The sequence below is a fragment of the Phocoena sinus genome, chromosome 19 (assembly GCF_008692025.1).
Source record: "Phocoena sinus isolate mPhoSin1 chromosome 19, mPhoSin1.pri, whole genome shotgun sequence".
NCBI lineage: Eukaryota > Metazoa > Chordata > Mammalia > Artiodactyla > Phocoenidae > Phocoena > Phocoena sinus.
This window is the reverse complement of record NC_045781.1, coordinates 46,265,805-46,290,148: the sequence shown is the minus strand read 5'-3', so window position 1 is coordinate 46,290,148 and position 24,344 is coordinate 46,265,805. Positions and strand designations below refer to the sequence as shown.

The 24,344-nt window shown below is 43.6% G+C and overlaps 1 protein-coding gene across 6 annotated transcripts in view; it reads left to right on the top strand.

Annotated features, from left to right (window-relative positions):
• Positions 1-22,783, top strand: part of PDPR (pyruvate dehydrogenase phosphatase regulatory subunit) — a 38,143-nt gene extending 15,360 nt beyond the window's left edge. For 3 of the 6 annotated variants that reach the window (XM_032613411.1, XM_032613414.1, XM_032613412.1), the window contains 12 exons: positions 120-237; positions 989-1,138; positions 3,215-3,407; positions 4,927-5,051; positions 6,909-7,064; positions 7,269-7,402; positions 7,773-7,921; positions 8,402-8,514; positions 9,893-9,987; positions 11,403-11,492; positions 16,851-17,033; positions 17,956-22,783. In XM_032613411.1, the coding sequence (XP_032469302.1) occupies positions 120-237; positions 989-1,138; positions 3,215-3,407; positions 4,927-5,051; positions 6,909-7,064; positions 7,269-7,402; positions 7,773-7,921; positions 8,402-8,514; positions 9,893-9,987; positions 11,403-11,492; positions 16,851-17,033; positions 17,956-18,360 (1,911 nt within the window). In that variant the 3' untranslated portion in view covers positions 18,361-22,783. The remainder of the gene's footprint in view (positions 1-119; positions 238-988; positions 1,139-3,214; positions 3,408-4,926; positions 5,052-6,908; positions 7,065-7,268; positions 7,403-7,772; positions 7,922-8,401; positions 8,515-9,892; positions 9,988-11,402; positions 11,493-16,850; positions 17,034-17,955) is intronic. The other 3 variants (XR_004346954.1, XM_032613413.1, XM_032613416.1) reach the window with 3 other exon arrangements.
• The last annotated feature ends 1,561 nt before the right edge of the window (positions 22,784-24,344 follow it).

The following is a 24,344-nucleotide window of genomic DNA, read 5'->3' as shown; positions in this document are numbered from 1 at the left end:
TGATGTGGAGGCAAGAGCGCACAGAAGCCACTTGAAATTAAACTCTTTTCAAGAGGCTGCACTTGCTCATTTGTCTTTCTGTTCCTCTTCCACCCACAAATCAATCTGTCCGTTTGTAGTGGGCATACGAGCTGGGTCTGTCCAACGAGGAGCCGGTTAGTATCCCGTTACATGCCTGCGAACACTTCTACCTTCTGACTCGCCCCTGGGAGACCCCTCTGCAGAGCAACACACCAAGTGAGGACTTGCACTTTGTTTTTAATCTTGTTTCCTTGCCCCTGTTCTGTCCTCTGCAAAGGAAGGCTTTCTGCTAAGGACAGACTGCGCCCGGAAGAGTCTTTTCTTTTTGTTTCTTTTCTGGAGCATGGTACAGGGAGGTGGACCCCATTGTAACTTGACTTTAATAACTCTTTATGAAAGGATGGCCAAAGTGGGCATTGCACTTAAGCCGTTTTGTTTGTTTGCAAGCTAACGGGTAGTCTCAAACAGGTCTAAACTGAGGGTGTTTGGAATGTAACCTAGAGTTCTTGACTTAATGCTACACGTTGTGGAGATGTCACAGGTGAGCTATAAACTCGGGCTGTTCAGAGACTCCCAGCGCTGTAGGGAGGGGTTGATACCACTTGGAGGCCTTCATCCCTGGAGTGGGCTCCACAGTCCCCCCTTCTCTCTGGCTTTCACATGGCACAGTGGCAGTTAAGCAGTTTGATTCTGAGAACTAGTCAAAGCTTCTAGATAAGTGATCTGGTTAGGGATAATCTGAGAAACAGTCTCCACTGTAAATCTGAGAGGGAGGATCCTCCCCCATGACCGGGAACAGTATTTTAAAGCTAATGAATGCCTGTGTTCACTGAATGCTGTTTGGTTAATAAGTCCAATTTTGGGCGTTTTTGTTTTGCTGCTTTTTCTGTCCATTTAGACAGCTGGCTTGTCGCTCAACCCTGTCTTCTCCTCTACCCCCTACCCCCTTGTCATTTCTCTTCCTCAGCTATTGTGGATGCCGATGGAAGAATTTATATTCGGAACTGGCAGGGTGGCATCCTGTCTGGGGGCTTTGAGAAGAACCCAAAGCCAATTTTCACTGAGGGCAAGAACCAGCTGGAGATTCAGAATCTACAGGAAGACTGGGATCACTTTGGTGTGTGAACTAGATTCTAACAAGATTGCCTTATATTTGTCTAAGATGTTACACTTTAAAGCCTTTTCAGGAACACAGGCATACCTCATTTTATTGTGCTTCGCACATGCTGAGTTTTTTCTTGGTTTCGTTTTTCGGTTTTTTTTTTTTTTTTTGAAGTATAGTTGATTTAGTGTCATGTCAAACTCTGCTGTCTGATACTGAGTTTTTTATAGATTGAAGTTTGTGTTGAACAAGTCTGTTGGGACTATTTTCCAACAGCATTTTCTCACTTTGTGTCTCTGGCACATTTTGGTAATTCTAACACTATTTCAAGCTTTTTAATTGTTATGGTTGTTACGGGGATCTGTGATCAGTGCTTTTTGTTGTTACTGTTGCAAAAGATATGATTTGCTGAAGGCTGATGATGATTAGCATATTTTAGCAGTAAAGGTTTTTTTTGGTTTGTTTTTTACTTTTCTTAGAAGTTTTTAATAATACACTGAAGTCTAAGTAGAAAATTTTTTTAAATGATCTTTTTCTGAGGTACAAATGATGTACAGTATACAAGTTTCATGCATACAAACGATATAGTGATTCACAATTTTTAAAGGTTATGTTCCACTAATAGTCATTATAAAATATTGACTACGTTCTGTGTTGTACAGTACATCCTTGTAGCTTATTTTTTTTATACATAGTAGTTTGTACTTCTCGACTCCCTGCCCCTATCTTGTCCCTCCCCTTTTCCTTCTCCCCAACAATAACCACTAGTTTGTTCTCTGCATCTGTGAGTCTGTTTCTTTTTTGTTTACATTCACTAGTTTTTCTTTTTTTGAGTCCAAATATAAGTAATAACATACAGTGTTTGTCTTTCTCTGACTCATTTCACTAAGCATAATACCCTTCAAGTCCATCTATGTTATTGCAAATGGCAAAAGTTTTTTTAAGAGCTGAGTAGTATTCCATTGTGTGTGTGTGTGTGTGTGTATACACACACATCTTCTTTAGCCATCTGTTGATGAACACTTAGGTTGCTTGCATATCTAGCCAAGTAGTTTTTAATTTACATTGTTTTTGGTTATGTACATTGTTTTTTAGACATAATGCTATTGTACATAGAGTACACTATAGTATAGTGTGAACAAAATTTTTATATGTACTGAGAAACCAAAAAATTCACATGACTCACTATATTGCGATATTCACTTTATTGCAGTGGTCTAGAACTGAACCGAGATATACCCGTAGTTCCTTATTTGATCTTTGTAACAACCTCTTTTGGTGGTTACAGAGGGTAGTCTACAGAGTTTGTCTAATCTAAGGATACGGTTATTGGTGAGCAGATTCAGGGACCTAAAATTAAAATCTTGGTTTAAGGGACTTTTGGCTTATCACTTATTCGCCTAAAATCATTGCTGAAATTTTAGGCTGGGAGGAAACCTTCTTTTGATAGGACTTCATTTAAAATTGAAGAGAATTTTAAGAAGCAAAACAGTTTCATTAATATGTTCTTTTACTCAATTTTTAAATAATTTTAATTTAATTTATCGAATAGGTAATACAGTCACATGGTTCCCAATTCAAAGGTCTGTAGTGAAGAATGTCCTTCCTTCCACTTGGACTTAAAATATTTTTTCTTTAAATTTAGGAAATTTCAAACTTTTAAAAGTGAAGAGAATAATATAAAGAAATCCCATGTACCTACCAGCCAGCTTCAGTCTGGCTTCATCTTTACCACAGTCCCCCTGGATCATTCCCTGACGATGGACTTACCTTAAAACAGGTTGAGGATCTGTCTTTTGCAGCTGTTCCAACTTAGGAAAACATTGCCTTTTATTGCACATCTCTTTGGGGGTCATTTAAGAGCTTTTCCATGAGTCCTGATCCCTTTGAGATTCTATAGCCAGATGTAGTATTTACTCTTCCATAGCTCCTTTCCCTCTAAAGAGTATCTTTTTTCTCCGTCTTTATGCCAAGAGCTCTGTAGGAATGTCCCATACTTCCCCAAGGCTTCTGCTTCTGATAGATGGCCCAGTTGGCTCATCTTAGAAAACCTCCACAAGACATTTTTTTGGGTCTGTTTTCGTTGCTCAGAGCCCCTGTTGAGTTCCCTGCTGCGTAGGATGCCAGAACTGGAGACTATGGAGATCATGAAGTTGGTGAATTGCCCCGAGACCTTCACCCCGGACATGAGGTGCATCATGGGCGAGTCACCTTCAGTGCGGGGCTACTTCGTCCTGGCAGGAATGAACTCTGCTGGCCTTTCGTTTGGTGGAGGAGCTGGAAGGTAAGTCTTTTGCACTCAGGTTCGGCTTGCGAGGCTTCTTCCTTTCTGGAATTACTTCTTGTTCATAGGGTTTGTGATATACCTAATCCAGTATGTTGATAATAAGAGGAAGACACATGTCATGAGAGAGTTGTCCCCTTGAAAGTGTTTGCCATGGGAGGCTCTCCCCGTGTTCCAGACATGTCATTGTACAGAATGTTTTTGGAACTCCTCTTTTGGAGTTAGCCTTGGAGCCAGTGGGATGTTCTTCTGTACTACTTCAGTCATAACAAATGTTGGTCCTTTGAATATGTATTTGAGTTTGGAAATAGCCAAGTGTGGTGAGTGAAGTAAAAGATCATGCTGATCACACGGGTTTTTATTTTCAAATTTGGTACTTATAAAAATTAAGCGAGGGGGCTTCCCTGGTGGCACAGTGGTTGGGAGTCCGCCTGCAGATGCAGGGGACATGGGTTCGTGCCCCTGTCTGGGAAGATTCCACATGCCACGGAGCGGCTAGGCCCGTGAGCCATGGCCGCTGAGCCTGCGCGTCCAGTCCGGGAAGATGCCACATGCCGCGGAGCAACTAAGCCCATGCGCCACAACTACTGAGCCTGCACTCTAGAGCCCACGTGCCACAACTACTGAGCCCACGTGCCACAACTACTGAAGCCTGCATGCCTAGAGCCTGTGCTCTGCAATGAGAAGCATGTGCACCACAACAAAGAGTAGCCCCCGCTCACCGCAACTAGAGAAAAGCCTGCACGCAGCAACGAAGACCCAATGCAGCCAAAAATAAATAAATTAAAAATTAAGCTGGTGTTGAAAGGACAAATACTGTATAATTCCACCCATATGAATACTTACAGTAGTCTAATTCATAGAGATAGATGTAGAATGGTGCTTGCCAGGGGTAGGGTAAGGAGGGAGTAGGGAGGGGCTGCTTAGTGCATATAGAGTTTGTTTGATGAAAAGAATTCTGGACGTGGATGGTGGTGAGAGTTACAGATAACGTGCAAGTGCTTAATACCACTGAAGTATACACTTGTAAATGGTTAAGATGGTAAATTTTACGTTGTGTGTTTTTTACCACAATTTAAAAACATTTTTTAATTGACCGGTGTTCTTGAGTGAATTATAGAATGGCTCTGAAGACAGTTATGGAGTAGAAGTTACCAAAAATGTTTGGAGCAAAGGCGATATGGCCAGATAACTGTATAACCTCCTGAGGTGACTTTTTACAGGAAAAAACAAACAAAAAGAAAACCCATTGGATGTATGGAGTACATTTGTATGGAATGTGGCTTATCTCTATACTTTCTAGGGAATCTTATCATTAGAGCTCATATCCTCATAGCGGTCTTGTGAGAGCAGTAGATGGATACAATTTGTTTCTTCCAGAAGTTAAGGAAATTGCCCAGAATTGCTCAACCACTCTTGACAAGATAGAGTCTTTCGATTCTGTTGGTGCTTGCTTCCTAGTACAGCGCTGAGAGTACCATGGTGCTGAGAGGCCCAGCAACTTCCCCCATCTACACAGGTACCTCGCTGAGTGGATGGTGCATGGCTATCCCTCAGAAAGTGTCTGGGAACTGGACCTGAAGCGTTTTGGAGCCCTCCAGAGCAGCCGAACCTTCCTGCGCCACCGTGTCATGGAAGTCATGCGTAAGTGAAGCTTTATCCCCGTTGCCCATCGTTGCAGGCATCTGACTGGTTCTGTCATCCAGAGGGGCAGATTCTTCCTTGGTTCTTTAGTAATTGCTTCAAGTTGGGCGTCTGAGTTTGGCTGTTTCAGGCCTGTGTTGGGGGCATTATGCCCACGTGACATTTATGGAACATTTTCTTTATTGTATCTTAGTTACCTCGGGGACCAGGAAAGTGGACTAGGACGTACAGGTGGTGATTCCTGTCAGACTCCTGGCAGCAGCTTCTTGAACATTCCCAGCATTGCCTCCTTTCCACTTTGCTGTGTCAGAATGAATGCTCTCACTCCCCACTTGGTCTTTGAGATCATGGTTTGCTTTCCAAGGCAGAGAATTTGCCAAGTTAGTCTCAAAGCTTCAGGCTCCTTTGAGTGACTCTCCTCATTAACCCATCCTATGCTAGCAAGATAGGAAACCATTTCTCATGTAAATACCAAACATACATTCCTGCTCTTTCTCCTTGTTTTTGCTTCTCTCTGACTTTGAAGGACGCTTTTAACTTGTTACTACTTTGTCTTAGCTTTATTTTCCAGTGTGCCCTTTAGAGATAGCTTTTGAATCAGGAATTGAACCAAATCAGATTGTAATTTCATTTTTGTATACTGAGGAACTGTTTTCAGACTTGACCAAATATATCTGTTTGGGGAATAGTTATCCTCAGGACTAAGATTCTGCATTGGCTGTGACCAGCATTCTTGTTTAAGGACGGACTGCTGGTTTAGTAGCTGGAGGTTCCATTAGCAATGAGGCCTTTGGATGACCTGTCACACCTGTGTGCTCACTTTTGGTCTGGGGCAGAGAATTCACATCCATGGGAGTTAAAGGACCTGGAAGCAGTATGTGTAACTGCTAAGGTTATTTAGTGAATATTTTGGTTACAGTGTTGAACTGTTAAGAGTCTAGGTTTCTACATCCATCGTTACTTTGGAAGCCGTGCAGATTGTAAATGAGCTGGAGCTGCTTCTTGATGATACAGTACTTTTGGTGGCCGCCTCTGATTCTCATGAGATGGAAGTTGCAGGCATGATAGAAAACGGGGAAAGGGAAAGTAGAACCTAAAGCCCAGAGGAGACTGTCACAGTATAAGGATGCCAGCTTGGTTTCCTTCTCTGTGATCTCCCAGTCTCCCCCGACGCTGACGTACCTCTTGTTGGGCCTGGTGTGAAGTCCGGTCTTCTCTCTGCAAGAGACTAGAGATCACACTCTTTCTGGATATTTTACGTATTCACTGTTGCAGACTGGACATTAGGAGAAATGAATTCTGACCCTCCCTTTGTTATGTAAATCATGTCACTGGGACAATACTTTGCAACCTGTCGGATTTCAGAACCACCAAATCAAGGTATGCTGTGTGCCCTTTTGCTTCAGAAATGGCTAAATATTAGGAAAAGTGTGTAACAGGTCTGAGGCTCCAACAACACAGGCACTGGAAAGAATCAGGTGCCATTTTTTCACACTTTGTAACCACCTGTGTCCCGTGTAGACATAACCTTCATCTCTGCTGGGAGCTTAACAAGGTTTAGAACTCTGACCTTTCTGCCATTGTTTCTACCTACTAATTTGGAACAGTAATTATAAACAAAGATCTAGAGTTGTTATGTGACTCACAGCTATATAAGTCTGTGGAGGGGTGTTACCAGCTCTTGCAATGTGATCCTTTCTTCTGGAACATTCGTGTCACACTGGGTACTGTTTGGCAAATCAGGCTACAGCAGCCTGAAAGCATGCTTTTTTGAATAGGAGCAACTCCAGAGGCCCATGGATATTGGTGCTCAGCTCTGTGCCTTGGGCTTTCATAGACTGCTCTTCTCTCTCCTAGCTCTTCTGTACGATCTGAAGGTTCCCCGCTGGGACTTCCAGACAGGAAGGCAGTTACGCACATCTCCTCTGTATGACCGGCTGGATGTACAAGGAGCCAGGTGGATGGAGAAACATGGATTTGAGAGGCCAAAGTACTTTGTGCCACCAGACAAGGGTAAGAAGGCACGTTCTCATTTTTGTTTTTTGGGGTTTTTTTGTCTTAAGAATAGTAAACCTTGTTTTTAAACGTGCATAGCTAGTTTGTCTTCCTAGGAGAATAAATAATAAAAACCTGTTATACTCTACTGATCTATCAAGGAGACTCACCAGTACAAGTCCCCTCCTTTTCTGTCTTCCTTTGGTTTTCTCTGTCCTGTAGACCTGTTGGCCTTGGAGCAGAGCAAGACTTTTTACAAGCCAGACTGGTTTGAGATTGTGGAGTCCGAAGTCAAGTGCTGTAAGGAGGCCGTGTGTGTCATTGACATGTCCTCTTTCACAAAGTTTGAAATAACAGTAAGTATTTGGGAACCAAAAGAACAGATTTGGAAACTTGTGTATTTATTGAATGCCTCTTGTTTTTCATCTGTCACTTCAAAGCAGACTAAGAACTCTGATATATTTTAGTGTTTCACCTGTATTATAACATTTTCTGGAATTTTTAGCGCTTTGTTTCTGGTTCTTCATCTGCTTGCAGAGGCTCATTTGACACTAGACTCAATAGCTAGCTTTCTCTGGAGCTCGTTGCAGTGGAGCAAATCTGCAAATACTGTTGCACGAGTACGGCTAATTGAGTTTTCTCCGCAAGTGACTTTGCCTGTCAGGCCGCATTACCGGCCAGAGGTGCTCATGTTTGTTCTCTCTGCTTCGTTCCCTAACCCTACAGTCCACCGGGGATCAGGCATTAGAAATTCTCCAATACCTCTTCTCCAATGACCTTGACGTGCCCGTGGGCCACATCGTGCATACCGGCATGCTCAACGAGGGCGGAGGGTACGAAAATGACTGCAGCATAGCACGGCTGAGCAAGCGAAGGTGAGCCGGCTGCCACTCTGCTCCCTCCGCCTAATGGCTGTGGCGGAGCCGAGCACTCAGCTCACCTCTCCAGGAAACTGTAATAACACTGAGGACAATAAAACATTTCAAAGTCATGGCCAGTTCATTAGCAGCCCAGCACACACACACACACACAAAGCACCAGGAGGAAAAAAAAAAAAAAAAAAGAAACCTACCAGATTATGTAAAACTTGGTGTGGAAAAATTACTCTATTGAGGAAAAATGCCTTATCTTATGTTAGTAGGTCTGTATAATTTCTTGGCACTAGCAGAAAGCCAGAATCTTCTGTTTTGTCATTATGTGGTATATCCTAGAAGTATGTGCAGTTGGCCTTCCCTGAAAGCTAAGAGATCATTCACCAGTGTTCTGTTCGTTGCTTTGAAACTAGCTGAGAACTTACTGCTTCCTGATCATTCTCCTGCTGCCTGGTTTTGATTACTTTTGGGTCTCACTTTCAGTTTCTTCATGATTTCTCCAACCGACCAACAGGTCCACTGTTGGGCCTGGCTTAAGAAATACATGCCAGAAGACAGCAACCTGATTCTGGAGGACGTCACCTGGAAATACACTGGTAAGGGGGCCCTCTGCAGTCAGCTGAGCGAGGAAAAGCCAGCTGATCGAAGTTGATCCAGATCTGTCTTCTCCATTTGCCTTCTCTATATCTGATATTCAAAAATGAGTGTCAGAATTAGAATCTTGGAAGAGGCTCCTGGTCATAGAAAATTGATCTCTAATGCTTCCCCATGTTTTTATAAGTGAAGTGTGAATGAGTTAGTGCTTCAGTTTCTTTGTGTTTTGTTTACTGCTGTGTCCCCTACAACCAGCATATCAGAGTGCAAATATTTGTTGAATGAATGAGTGACTCATTATTAAAGTATTTTTATATTTATTACCTAAGTATTATTTTCTTCAAAATTTCCCCTTAGTTTTTATTTTTTCTTTAATGAGTAAATACTTTTTAAGGATAGATAACTTAATTTCCATATTATCTCTTCCTCAGCAGTCTTCTCAGGGAGCAACCCCTCCTCTTCTGCCACCTGATTCCAGCTTTAACCCCTCCCTACCCTCAATGGACCCCTGCCCCTCGCCTCCACCAGGCCCTCATCCTCAGTTCATCATGGTAGCAAATATGATTACTTTCTCGCTACCAGATTCGAAAACTATAGAAGCTTATTGAAGCAAGCCTATTTTCTAGTCCATTTAAGGGTATTTGATGTGTAATTAGCTTAGGTGCTGTCGTAAATGTGACAGAATCCAGGCTGGGTGGGCAGCTCTCCTCAGGGCTCTCCTGGTACTGATTTGGGTTTGGGGCTTTTTCCATCATGTAGCCACACTGGGAAGAGGAGGGGAATGGGAATTGTTTTTGTTTTGTCTTGGTTTTAAATATTTATTTATTTATTTGGCTGTGCTGGGTCTTAGTTGAGGCATGCAGGATTTTCATTGCGGCACATGGGATCTTTAGTTGCGGCATGTGGACTTCTTGGTTGCGGCATCTGGGATCTAGTTCTCTGACCAGGGATCGAACCCGGGCCCCCTGCATTGGGAGCATGGAGTCTTAGCCACTGGACTATCAGGGAAGTCCCAGGGAACAGGAATTGTGCAGGGGGTGGTTTGGCCAGCCCTGGGAGTGGGCTCCTATCCCCTGGCCTCATGATCCCAATCTAGTTGGAAAGGAGGCTGTGGAGTTTTGTCTTCCTTTGTTCAGGAAGAGGCAACACACTAGCCGGGCTGTCAGATGCCAGGAGTCAGTAGCAGCATTAAGCAGCCCTGTCAGGAGAAGTGTATTTGCCAGAATCAAGGTCCACCCTAGGATTGCCTAAGCAAATGGACATTTTCATGGTCTTGCCACCCACACCTGGCCATAGGTGAGCAAGTCCAGAGCAGACCTTTCCCATTGGTTCAGCTATTCACCTGGAGCGGCCAGACATCTCTTGTTCTTTTCCGTTTAGCCCTCAATCTGATTGGTCCTCGAGCTGTGGATGTGCTGTCTGAGTTGTCCTATGCCCCTATGACTCCAGACCATTTCCCAAGTCTGTTTTGCAAGGTGGGTACTAGTAAAGTTGTAGTTTTTAAATAAGCAGGGAATATTTCTTTTACAGAGATGGCAATTACATGTTCTCACTATGGTGTTAATACCCACAGAACGTGTTCTGACTTTCATTAAGCAAACAGAATGACTGAGTAAATCCATTTCTTTCTTTCTCAGTCTTCATGTTCTTCTTGTTTAATAAGCATTGATATCTTCGAAGACCTCGTCTCTGTGAGTGTCGGTTCTGTGTGTGTATTGACTCTGTAGAGGTGGACTAAATTTTTAAGTTAGAGTGTTATGATGCGGACGCCGAAAAATGCCAGTCAAGGTCAGGCCCCTTCTCTCCATGCAGTGCTTCCTCTTTTCCATACACAAAGTAACTTCTGTGTATGTGGCACCTTCAGGTAAGAAATGGTTTAGGTGAATCCCTAAACAACTTACTTCATTTTCTTTCTTTCTTATAAATTTTCTTTCTTATACTTGGCAACTAGAGCTGAGTGAAACAAATTGTAACTGAACAAAAGGAATGATAACACACTCTCTGGGAAGTGGTTGATTAGAGAGGTCCAGACAGACGTGTTTTGGCAGCCTGTAACAAGCAGCTTCGGGACAGTTACTGATGGGATGCTCTTTGAAGTTCAAACCGAAGTTAGGATCCACCTCTTAAGTGATTTTACAGCTCTTTTTCTCCATGGCACAGTTAAAGCAACAGGAAACTCTGTTAACTGGCAGCAGACCCCGTCACAGTACATTCTTTGCTCCTTGAAGAAGTAACCACGTGCGTGCGCCTACGGCGTACTGTGCTGCTATGCCTGCTCCTCGTGGAAACAGTCTGCTTTAGGGCCGTCTGGGGCTTACCACTTCCCATTGCAGGAACGGTGATTGAGTCAGGGGCCCCTTTTGGGTAACTGAGCTGCTGGAAACACGTTCTGAACATGAGAAGCCCAGTCTCTTCCCCCAGGGTAGCAGGTGAACGGTGTTCTTTGGTCATCCGGCATCATCTTCTGTGGGGCAGGTACCCAGGACTTGTCTGCCAGGTCCGCCAGAGAACACATTTGCCTGGTCTTCATTGCTCCCGGCGTCTCTGACTAAAACAAATCTTTAGCACGACTTTGCAAAAAGAAGTATTTCATGCTTTTCAAAGACTTTGCCTCCACTTCCCTCCACTGGCTTGGCTGGCACTCCTGAACTGGGGCTGTTCATGAGAAGAGCATTGGAAAGGCTGTGCTCTGTTCCTAATGACCCCGATGCCTGGAAACAGACTGTCTTGAGGAAGAAATTTTCATTCACATGTATCTCCATTAGGGTCCAGCACAGGGTACAGAGCTAATGAGAGGGGTTGCCTCAGGCGTTCATTCCTCTAACAAACATGGAGGGGCCCACTTCCCCTAACGAGTTTCCACGATGACCTTCTCCCTTTGTTTCCGCAGGAGATGAGTGTGGGCTACGCAAATGGGATCCGGGTGATGAGCATGACTCACACGGGAGAGCCAGGATTCATGCTTTACATTCCTATAGAGGTGAGAGCCACGAGAGGATGGGTGCTGGCAGGGTTAGAGCGCCATGTCTGACCGGGCCTTGGTCACTGAGGTAGGCTGCGTTAAAGAGATTTTAACGTTTTTAGCTAAGTTATGTACTTTTTTTGTGTAGGTAATATCTTTACATGGTCTAAAACTAAAAACCTCTAAAAAGTATTCAGTGCCACCTGACCAGTTCCCACCAGCCACCACCAGTGATATTGTTAGTTTATATCATGTCAGAGATTTTTGTGCATATGGAAGCAAGTTCAAAGACATATTCATAACCCTCTCTTTTAGAAACACAAATGGAGGCTTACTGCTGTTCTTCATCTTGATTTTTTTTACTTAGCAATTTAGAGATTTTTCCCTGCCAGTACCTAAAGAGAAAGAGCTTCCTTTTTCTTTTTTCTTTATTTTGTAATGAAAATGATATAGTATGCCATTATATAGTTGAATCACAATTTATATAACCAGTCTGGTACTAATAGACATTTATAGGGTTTCTAGTCCTTTGCTGTTATAAAAACTTCTGCAGTGTACAAGAGTGTCTTTTTCTTTATTGCTTGTACCAGGACACAGAATTGTCAGACTTTGGGCTGATGGGTGCAGTTCCAGGCAAGAGATCAAGCTACTTGTCAAAACCCCTCTCACACCGAGTAAAAGCCCATCTGCAGGGCGCACACAGCTCTGCCGACCTTCCTCCACACTGCTGCTCCTCATCTCACCCTATCTTCTTGCCTCTCCTTGCTGGATATGTTTCTGCCTCAGGGCCTTTCCACTTGCCCTTCCCCTTTCTTTGGCATATCCCTCCCCCCTGTAGAGCCTCCCAAGCTCACAGCGACACATGCTTCAGGTCTTATTCACACCTCACCTTTTTTTCTTTTTAATTAAAAAAAAAAAAAAAAACTTTTTGGCCACGCCGCATGGCCTGCGGGATCCTACCTAGTTCCCCAACCAGGGATTGAACCCACGTCCCCTGCAGTGGAAGCACAGAGTCTTAACCACTGGACCACCAGGGAGGTCCCCACACCTCACCATTTTTTTTTTTTTTTTTTTTTTGTTTATTATTTTTGGTTGCGTTGGGTCTTCATTGCTGCCCGTGGGCTTTCTCTGGTTTCGGCGAGCGGGGGCTACTCCTCATTGTGGTGCGCAGGCTTCTCATTGTGGTGGCTTCTCTTGTTGCAGAGCACGGGCTCTAGGCGTGCAGGCTTCAGTAGTTGTGGCTCACGGGTTCTAGAGTGACGGGCTCTAGACTGCAGGCTTAATAGTTGTGGTGCACGGCCTTAGTTGCTCCACAGCACGTGGGATCTTCCTGGACCAGGGCTCGAACCCATGTCCCCTGCATTGGCAGGCGGATTCTTAACCACTGCGCCACCAGGCAAGTCCCACCTCACCTTCTTGAAGAGACCATTTAAAGTTGCAGTCTCTGGCCCCCTCCTCCCTAGCCTCCTTCCCTGTTTTATTTTTCTCAAGAGTGCTTACCACTGTCTCATAGAATATATATTTTCTTTATCTCGTTCATCACATTACCCGTTTAAATGTAGGTTTGCTAAAGGCAGGGATATTTGTTTAACTTCTATATCCCCAGCAGTTAGAGAAACACTTGGCACATAGTAAACGCTTAATAAATGCTGCATGAATGAATGTCCTGGCAGTATCTTTTGTCCATTTTTGTATTGAATTATTGGTCTTTTCCCCCAATTTCTAGGCATTCTCTGAATCAGCCAGCCAGTCCTTACTATTAAGTTGTAAATTTTTTTTCCGGTTTATCATTTGTCTTGATTTGGTTTTTTTTTTGCCACATAGAAGGGTTTTTTTAATATATGTATTTTTTGGCTGTGTTGGGTGTTGCTGGGCACAGGCTTTCTCTATTTGTGGTGAGCGGGGGCTACTCTTCATTGCGGTGCGCGGGCTTCTCATTGTGGTGGCTTCTCTTGTGAAGCACGGGCTCTAGGCACGTAGGCTTCAGTAATTGTGGCATGTGGGCTCAGTAGTTGTGGCTCGCGGGCTCTACAGCATAGGCTCAGTAGTTGTGGCACACGGTCTTAGTTGCTCTGTGGCATGTGGGATCTTCCCGGACCAGGGATGGAACCCATGTCCCCTGGCAGGTGAATTCTTAACCACTCTGCCACCAGGGAAGTCCCAGAAGGGTTTTCTAAATTTTACTTTTTATTATGGAAATGTTTCATACGTTGCAAAAAATTTTTTTTGCAGGTGAATTGATGAATCTTTTGTGGCTTCTAGAGTGTAATACGTAGAAGGGGCTTCTCCACTCCAGAGTTAAAAATTTTTTCCACTTCTGATGCTTTTATAGTTTGTGTTGTTGCTATTTATGGGTTTGTGTGTTTTGTTTTTTCATATTTAAATGCTCCAACCTTTTGCACTGTCTCTTGGTACTTTATGAGCTATGGATCAAACTATTTTTTCTAACGTGGATGACCAGTTGATGTGAGATTCTACCTTTACCACATACTAAGTTTCTATATATATTTAGATTTATTTCTGGACTTTTATTCTATTTGTATATCCAGTATCACATTGTTTTAATTACTGAGTCTTTATTGTATATTTTAATACTTGGTAATGCTTATCCTCCCTCATAGCTTGGAAAACTGGAAAAGACGAATTCCTGTTTCCTTATTTTCCCTTATAATCTTTTTTTTTTACATCTTTATTGGAGTATAATTGCTTTACAATGGTGTGTTAGTTTCTGCTTTATAACAAAGCGAATCAGTTATACATATACATATGTTCCCGTATCTCCTCCCTCTTGCGTCTTCCTCCCTCTCTCCCACCCTCCCTGTCCCACCCGTCTAGGTGGTCACAAAGCACCGAGCTGATCTCCTTATAAACTTTTATAATCATCTAGTTAAAACAGAAACACCCTGAGTTGTTGGATTGTTACGTTTGTAAATTAGGAAGAATTGACATTCTTATATGTGTTGAATCTTACAATCAAAATATACCTTTCTTTATGTGGGGTTTTTTTTTTTTGGTGACCTTCAGAGGTATTTTGAAGTTTTCTTCATGTAGATGGTATACATTTCTTAAATTTATATGAATATTTTGGTGGTGTTGCTGTTGTGAATGGGAAGGGTGTCTTTATTCTGGTGTCTTCTGATTTATGAAAGCTTTTTTCCCTGTATATTAATGCTTTAACCTGTTTCCCTCCTAAACTATCTTACTGTTTATAGCTGTATTTTAGTTGATTTCTGGAATTTCCAGGGTTCAGTCTTACCATACACACAAACAATAAGTTTTTGTTTCTTAACAATTTTTATTCCTGCATTTTCTTTCCCTTGTCCAGTTGTGACAAGTAGCAGTGATCTTCAGCCTCGTCATGTTCTTGACATAGTCATACTACTCATGGTGTTAGGTTTCCTTTTAATTATTAAATGAAGCACGGATTTACCAGCCCATGAAATTTTATCTGCTTTTCCACACTCAAAAGTATTATAACAATATTAAGGTGAAGGGATTATTCACGATTTGAGAAGAGTTAATATGCATGTAGCTGATATGTTTTGCCTGTACTGAAGTGCCATATGGTCATTCAGGTGTTACCACCTGCTCCTGGGTCATTAATCAGCCAAGCCCATCAGGAGGGAGAAGCCCTGTTTTCTACCCAATTTTCCTGGGCTGGTCCCATTTTTATGGTTTTCTGTGAGTCCAAGAGGTAATTTGTGCACTGCTTGGGTTCTTTTCAAGCTGGCTTTTGTCCTCAAGAAGCTTATACTTGTCTCTGAGGAGCTGCCTTCCAAAGCATGGTGGCAGATAGCAGATTGGTTTGTTCACACTCAATCCCTGGCATCTAGTGAGAAAATGAGTAAGTAGTGGGGACCCACTTTTCGCTTTGCTCTTCTCTAGCCCAAGACTACTCACCTGCTTTAAACCTTTGTCTTCTTAATTCAAGTACAGAGCATTCAGCTTGAGACACTGAACCCGCCCGAGATACAGCTCATTCTTACTCTCGTTTCCCAGCCAGTCTCCAATGGTCTCCTCCACCCGCCTTTGCTATTTGCAGTGTTTCACTTACACACATACCACAGGCTGTGTTGTACCCAATAGCTCAGACTCCCTTTTCCACATCTAAAGTTGCCTTGATCACAGCAGTCTGCTTAGTCAATGCCTATTCGGCTGCAGTAGTGCAGTTTATAGAGCAACATACATTGCCAGGATAAAGAATTGCGATACCAATGAAGCAGATTTTTGTTTTTGACTTTTCCCCCCCGTTTTATTGAGATATAATTTACATACATCATTGTATAAGATTAAGGTGGACGGGATAATGGATTGACTTACATAGACTGTGAAGTGATTACCAGTGTTTAGTTACTAGCATCCATCATCTCATATAGACACAATACAAAGAAAAAAATTTTTTTTTCCTTGTGATGAGAAGAACTCTCAGGATTTACTCGTAATTTTCATGTTATCACACAGCAGTGTCACCTAGTCATCATGTTGTGCATTATATATCCCTAGTACTTACCTTATAACTGGAAGTTTGTACCTTTTGACCACCTTCCTCCAATCCCCACCTGTAACCACAAATTGATCTCTTGGTCTATGAGTTTAGGTGCTATTTTGGTTTTGTTGTTTAATAGTTGTTTTTTTAAGGTCCCACATATAAGTGAGATTATACAGTATCTGTCTTCCTCATTCCTCTGTCTTGTTTTCTGTTTTACTTTTACAGTTTTTAAAGTAAACAGTGTCGTTTGTTGTTGGGCTTTAGACTTAACAGAGTATTTGAGTATTTGCTTTTTGTTCATTTAAGTTATGTGATACTTAAACGTGTCTGGAACCAAGAACAAAACAACATGAGAGACTGGATATTGTGGGACACAGGTAGGAGAGCTCTGATTTTTGGGGTCCTCTGTGACTCACTCTAGGTCTCTTAAGATATGCCATAATCCGTGTGACAAATCAGAGTTGTGCGTGCATGTCTAGAGTTATGTGTAACACCAGTTTCACAGCATAGGCCATTGCATAAGGGAAGGACCAAGTTCAGGGAACTGGCGCAAAAAAACAAAGCCAAAGCCAGTGGAGGATGCATGGCTGTTGGAGAGGCAGTTACGAGACTGGTCGTTTACTGAGTGGTAAGAGAGCTTCTGTGAGTTATTATTTAATAAGTGCTATATATATATACTGAGATCCTAGACATTTTAGAGAAGTAAAAAGATAAAGGTGCTGCTTTCGTGGAGCTTAAGCCTGGGCTGCAGCACTTTGGTTCCTGAGGATTGTAGACAACCTTCTCCCTTGTCCAGGTAACAGTGTCAGCCGTCAGGCACTGCCAGACAGATTCCATGTTTAATTCTGAAGGTCTGCTGGTTACTGACCTTTTGTCTCTCCCTCTAGTACGCCCTGCACGTATACAACGAAGTGATGAGTGTTGGACAGAAATACGGAATCCGGAATGCTGGGTATTATGCTCTTCGTAGTCTCCGAATTGAAAAGTTTTTTGCCTTCTGGGGTCAGGATTTAAACACCCTCACCACACCCCTGGAATGCGGACGAGAGTCTCGGGTGAAGTTAGACAAGGTATTGTACCTGTGCACACCCCACTCTGCCCTCAGCCTCCTGAGCAGGGAGCCTGCGTGAGGACAGGGAGAGCTGAGTGCTTTCTGGGCAGTTTTTCTGAGTTGATTGTGGTAATTCATTAATATGCCCCATGTACAACATTCAACTGCCTAATTTTTTCGTAATCACCATTCAAGAGGATGAAAAGGCTCTTTCCCACCTCTGAGCCCACCCAGTCCCACTGCCAGCTTGACCAGAAGCAGCAGGGTTCTGCCTCTCCTTGTAGATAGCTTCCATGCAGTGCAAAACAGATGAGTAATTTCCCCTTACCACGTTCTTAACCTTGGTGGTTGGATACTGTATACTTGGTATTGCACCCTGCCTTTTTCACTTAAAATATCTTAGCAGTCATTCCCTATCAGTATAGTAGATCTCTGATGTTCTTTTTGAGCAATTAGGTAACTATTTTTCTCTGATATAAAAGTAAAGAATACTCGATTTGGAAAATAGGGAAAAACATAAAGAATATTTTTTCAGTGACACGCATTGTTAAGAGTTTATTTTATCCTGCTCTTTTTTGGACATATGCATATGTAAATATTTATGCATAGAATACGGATATATATGCATGGACTGCTGGTTGAGATTATATAAAAACATTGTTTTTCTAAAATAATTCTAGCAAGCATTTTCAAGTGTTGATTTTTCTTCCTATTTTTGTTCTGTGTGGTCTTGTGATTGAAATGTGTTTATAAAATAGAAAGAAAAGAGAGTGATGCGTACCTGTGTTGTTACAAGAATTCTCTGCAGGTGTCTTTCATACTGTGAATGCAGTTTTCCGCATGGGGGAAGCACACGTTCCCCAGAGCTAGCGGGGAGTGGGCAGCCCACTGCAGCGACACCGGGTCCCGAGCGGTGATGCTGTCTCTGTGCTCTTTCCTAGGGGATGGATTTCATTGGGCGAGATGCCCTGCTGCAGCAGAAGCAGAACGGGGTGTACAAACGCCTCACTATGTTCATCCTGGACGACCACGACACAGACCTGGACCTCTGGCCTTGGTGGGGGGAGCCCATTTACCGAAACGGGCAGTACGTGGGCAAGACCACCAGCAGCGCGTATGGTTACACCCTAGAGCGCCACGTGTGCCTGGGCTTTGTGCACAATTTTTCCGAGGACACCGGAGAAGAGCAGGTGGTGACAGCAGATTTCATCAACCGGGGAGAATATGAGATTGACATTGCAGGACACCGGTTCCAGGCCAAGGCCAAGCTCTACCCGGTCACCTCCCTCTTCACTCATAAGCGCCGAAAGGATGACGTGGAGCTCAGTGACTTGCACGGGAAGTAATGCCAGGCAGTCCCCCCACCTTCTAGTCATCTTAGGAGCTCCTCTTCCTGATCCCATCCCTCTTCTTGATTTAACCTTTGCCTCTCACCTCTTTATCTTCCTTGTCTTATCTCCTTAATTTTAAGCGTTAAAACTTTTCCTTTGCACCCTCTCTTGTCCCTCCATCTTCTCCTCCCTCCTTCTGCAGTTTCCCATCTCCTGATACTCACTCTGGGCTGGTCATCCCTCCCCCATCTCAGGTTCCTGTGGGGACAGGAAGGCAGGACAGAAGCAGACTCCACTTGTGGAAGTGGGTTACAGTGACAGCCTCACTTAATGCTGGGTCTTGAAGCAAGGGAGGCTTGTGGTGTGCAGGCCTCAGGGTAAGAGTCCCTGTCTGTGGGGCTAAGTTTTCTCGAGTAACCTGTGAATTCTGGCTAGCTGCTGTCTGTGTGATACAGCCGTGTGGAATAGCTTACGCCTTTTAGCCAGGCAGGTCCTTCTCCCATCCCTTTGTGCTGTGGGTCGGCACCCTGATACCTCTAGCAGGAGGATGACCATCTACCTTGCTGATGAGAGGCATCATGTGGGCGTTACCTGGGGTTTAGCACAGATTAGTTAACCATCCTGGGCCTCCCTGCTGACCCAGTTATCAGACTGTTGGGCTAGGGCCACCTGCCTATAATTTTCTTCATCTCTTGCTAATCTCTATTATGAGGAGGGTTGTGGTTTATTTAACGGACTAAACAAATAAGCCAGAGTGTTTGAAAGGGAAAGCCCATGTTGCCTTTAGTGTTGCTTTTCCTAGCTGAAAGGGTGTGACCTCAAACTAAGCTCCAGCGATGCTGAGTTTTGTATGAAACAGTGCTGCTTTTCTTTCAGCTACTCACAGTTCAGTCACCCCACCTTGATGTTCCTCTTCTCCAAGCGCATGTGACTTTCAGTTCAGCCTCATGTGTCCCTTCCACAGGAGGCCCACTGGCTCAGTGCATGCTCTCTCCCTTAGGACGGGGGAGGCAGGACAAGCATCCTGGCTGAGTAACTAAACCTTGTGGCCACACTGAGTTGAAGAGAGCTACTGGGACCCAGGGTTGCTTCCCCCGCACAAAAGACACAGATCCACACAGAGATGACCACTTGGGTCCCTTGAGAGTTCCCAGTGTGGAGAGCGTATGTTACCTGAGCCCAAGGTCTGCTTTCCGTCTTCTCTTTCCAGACATCTCTCCACATTTTCTGGAATAGAAGGTAACTTGGGGTAAGAGCGCCCTGTGCACTTCTAAGCAGTGTCTCTATTTTGTAAGGGTGGAACTTGGATCGCACAGACTGTGGTATCCATCCCCACACTTAATTTCCCCTTGCAAACAAATGGCTGCTAGAGATTTTAATTAACCATAGCCTTTGTTATCTTGGTATCTTGGATGCATTAGTTCTGATAGGTCTGTAAGTATATTAGAGACAACCCTTTCATTTTATTAGAGCAGCTTACAATTCTCAGGTGTCTGCCTGTTCTGGCATTTCTCTGGGATTTCTGTTTACCCACTTGATCACTGACTTTAGTGTCCACCTTCTTATGAGGTCTTCATTGATTTAATGAGGGAGTATGTGATTAGAATCTGTCGGGGGGCCTTGGTATTTTGGTGCAAACGTGAATTTAACTAGCTGAGAGATGCTGCTTCTAGGCAAAGAGGAGAGGTGCTGCCCAGCTGGAGAGCAGTGAACAGCAGCTGTGAAACTTGGGAGAGCAGGAAACTGGCACTGGACAATGCAGGTGTTACCAGCAGGGAGCCGACTGACCCAAGAAGATGGAAACAGATGTAGAACTAAAGGTATCCCATGCACACCACTGCAAAGTCGTCTTTATAAATGGAAAGTTATTTGGGATTGAATCCAAAAGAAAATCTAGATTTATGCATAAATCACATCTTGTCCATAAATAGGGGTCACACTTCTAAGACTGACAAGATGTTAAGATTCTGGGGGGAAATCACTTGTTATTGAGTACCCTGAAACTTACTATTTATCTTCCAGCACTTTACAATTCATCTTTCAAGTCTCCTTTGGTTCATTCAAATATAGCAATATGAATCTGGTAGGTTTCTCCATTTGGTCCTAAAGGGAAGGGGGTGACTCTTTCCTGCCTCAAGCATAGTTGACAATCAAAACATCTTCATTTCTGTGTCATCCGCGATGGGCACTGGGACCGCATGTGTTTGCTTTCTGTGACAACTCACCTCTCCCTGGAGGTTGGAGGGATTGTTCAAGGAGTAGCTGGACTCGTTTTAGGTGGTTGGTACTTTATTCTTCTCTCTGAAATGATGTTATCACCACTTGTGCTGTCTTGGGAGAGAGGCTCCACAATCTTCTCAGCATATGCAATTGAAGAATCATTTTGAACCTAGAAACACAAAGTGTGTTGGCTTCAAACAGATAGATGGAGAATCAAGGTTGCAAGTCTCCTGTGAGCCTTCTCCTCTCTTGAGATAAGCCCCTACCTACTTGTGCCACATGTAAATCCCATGGTCATGTGACTGACATTGAAGATTTCTTGTCTGTGATAAAAGCTCTAATTCAGAAAGTTTTTAGAGCAAAAAGGGACAGACAGGACAGACAAGACCTACCTGCTTGGATAGCACAGTGTGATGTCCTTTAACTTGTGTTTTGGTCACGTAGCACTGCATGGGCAGGACAAGCTCCAGGAGAGAAAACTGAACAGTTCCCACTACATTCTCGTGCTTTTTTCTGAGAAGTCCCTGTACCCCCAAATGCAAGAGATGTCATTTAGCCCAGTGATTAACCCCAGTCTCACTTTGGCCCCAAAGTTCCCATTTCTGCACCAAGTCACTTGTTTGATTCTCATCAGGAGGTGTGCTGTCCCTGGATTCTACCTCCTTGTACAGACCAAGAGTTTTAGCTGTATCTCTTCTTTCCTAGGCTGTTGTTTCCAAGAAAGTAACTCAACGTGAAAAATAACTCTTCCGCTTTCTCCTTTATCCTGCCTTTGCATGCATTTGCGACATTAACCCCTCCCCACTGCCACCATGTATGTGGCAGGAATGATAGGAGCTTCCTAAAGTGATTTTGCTTCACTGGAGGGATATGACCCCTCCGCCTTTATTTCTGCCTCTAAAACAACTGCATTGGCTGGCTTTCAGGCATTACAAGTTCCTTTTTATATCTTTGTTGCCTCTTGGCCAGTGTAGGCAGCAAGGATCTAAGTATCTTTAGTATCTAAGATAGAGATTTGGTCAACAGTGCTCAATCCTGAAGTATAACCTACTGTGTTCATTTTCTTTCTGTACACACCCCCCCATCCCTCACAAACTTTGATATAAGCACAGCATTTTATCAACAGGAGGTAGAGAAGTTTCTCACGAGTAAGGAATTTTCATCTGGCACATGTCATGTGCAGGCACATGGACTCAGGAGCAGCACAGTTGAGTGGAAGAGACGGCAGATGAAATAACAGGCAGTAGCCACATCCTGCAGTGAGTCGTGAGGGAGCTAGGGAGCCACGTATCAGAGCCGCTCCCCACACCCACCGCCACTACCCTCCACTTTAAGGTGCTCCGTTAGTTATAAGGCTCCTTCATTGTCATCATGGGGCTGGCATATGCAGTCCCTTACCATGACAAATACACTATTTTTCAAGAGGACTGAGTATTTTTGTACGTCTTTGCCTTCTCTTTTATCCATTAAACACCAGAGTTCCTTGTGTATGATTCGTGACTTCTCTGAGCAGAACCCTTGGGGAATTACACATTTCTTCATGGGCCATTTTTCTCATGATATTTAGATACACCTATTTTCATCCTTTGCAGACTTTCTGCCTTCTCATTTTTCTGTCTCTCAAGGACAGAAATTGTAAGAAGTGGAGAGGATATGGATACTTTTAGCATCTGTTTCTATGGATCTATGCCAGGATTTCCTTTGCACACCAAGAACTGGAGCTTGGGGCACTTCTTTCCTCCAAGCCAGGTTCTCGTGCCTTACACTCCAGAGTGTCACATGGTGGGTGGAGACGAAAAAAAGTACCTTCAACAGATGGGTGTAGGGTCGAAAGCTTCTGCAGCTCGTTTCAGTGAAGGGTCTTCCAGCAGCACAGCTAACACTTTACTCTCTGGTCAACTCTTGGGATGTAAGAAAATGCCATTGTAATTACTGTAAAGACTACAACTCGTTCTTCGCATTTGTAAACGTGCAGTTCAACTCAGCCCTTTTCTATCCCATGTGTAGCATCAGCATGTGGTCCTGAAGACGTGCGAGGCACTTTAGTAAATGGGATGTTTCTCACGAGCCCTGGTGATGACAGGCACACAGGGTGACAGAGCATTTCTGCCCTCTGCGAATGGGGTATTAACGTTGTGCACTGTATTTCTATCAAGTCAGATTTCAATTTTATTTTACGTTACTAAGTTTGTAAATGAATAAACGGACATTTTCACTACTCTTGCTGTGTCTGCCTGAGAAATGTCCTGCATCTGTGGTAACCAGATATGTTTTTGCCATCACTAAGAATAAACGTTGTACATAAAACCATTTGTACCTGTTCCCAAAGTGTACAAGAGAATTTGAAAACAGGTAAATAAGATCCCTTCCCTCCATGCAATGGGGGGCATGGCTGTGGGGGAAAAGCCCCATTCCTCCTCCTGAAGTCCCTATCACTGTCACTGGACTTGACATCCTGCCTTACACTTGACTTAGTAAGAACCTGGTACTTGACTCATCACTCAAGTATTGGGTTGGCCAAAAAGTTCATTCGGGTCTTTCTGTAAGATGTTATGTAACATGAGCCCATGTCTGTGTGGAAAACGAGCTGTGTGTGTATTTTTGCTTACAGCAGTAGAAGAGAAAAACAGAGAAGCAGCCAGTGATCCTTTACTATACTTAGCTTCCATCCAGAAATTTAGTCACTGGACTTCTATTCTCTTTACCCAACTGTTCTGTGAGTCACCACATCTGGGAATCCACAGGTAGGCTAACATGTCTAACAAAAATTTCATCATCGTATCGTCCAAACCTGCTCTTTCTATTTCCAGTTTCATGAATGAGCAACATTTGTTATGACTGAAGTAGTACAGAAGAACATCCCACTGGCTCCAAGGCTAACTCCAAAAGAGGAGTTCCAAAAACATTCTGTACAATGACGTGTCTGGAACACGGGGAGAGCCTCCCATGGCAAATACTTTCAAGGGGACAACTCTCTCATGACATGTGTCTTCCTCTTATTTGAACATACTGGATTAGGTATATCACAAACCCTATGAACCAGAAGTAATTCCAGAAAGGAAGAAGCCTCGCAAGCCAAACCTGAGTGCGAAAGACTTACCTTCCAGCTCCTCCACCAAACGAAAGGCCAGCAGAGTTCATTCCCGCCAGGACGAAGTAGCCCCGCACTGAAGGGGACTCGCCCATGATGCACCTCATGTCCGGGGTGAAGGTCTCGGGGCAATTCACCAACTTCATGATCTCCATAGTCTGCAGTTCTGGCATCCTACGCAGCAGGGAACTCAACAGGGGCTCTGAGCAACGAAAACAGACCCAAAAAAATGTCTTGTGGAGGTTTTCTAAGATGAGCCAACTGGGCCATCTATCAGAAGCAGAAGCCTTGGGGAAGTAGTTCTTGGCATAAAGACGGAGAAAAAAGACACTCTTTAGGAAGGAAAGGAGCTCTGGAAAAGCAAATAAAAAAAGTGATCAGTGGTAGTAAAAGAGCTCTTAAATGGCCCCCAAAGAGATTTGCAGCAATTTCAACTTAGGAAATCCTTGCCATTTACTGCATAAGACACAGTCTCAGCTTGTTTTAAAATAAGGCCAACATCAGGGAATAATCCAGTGGAACAGTGGCAATAGATGAAGCCAGACTGAAGCTGGCTGGTGGGTACATGGGTTCTTTATACATTCTCTCCACTTTTAAAAGATTGAAATTTCCCAGAAATTAACTCCAAGTAGAAAGAGGAAAACTCTTCATTATAGACCCTTTCATATATTTTGAATTTGGAATGTGA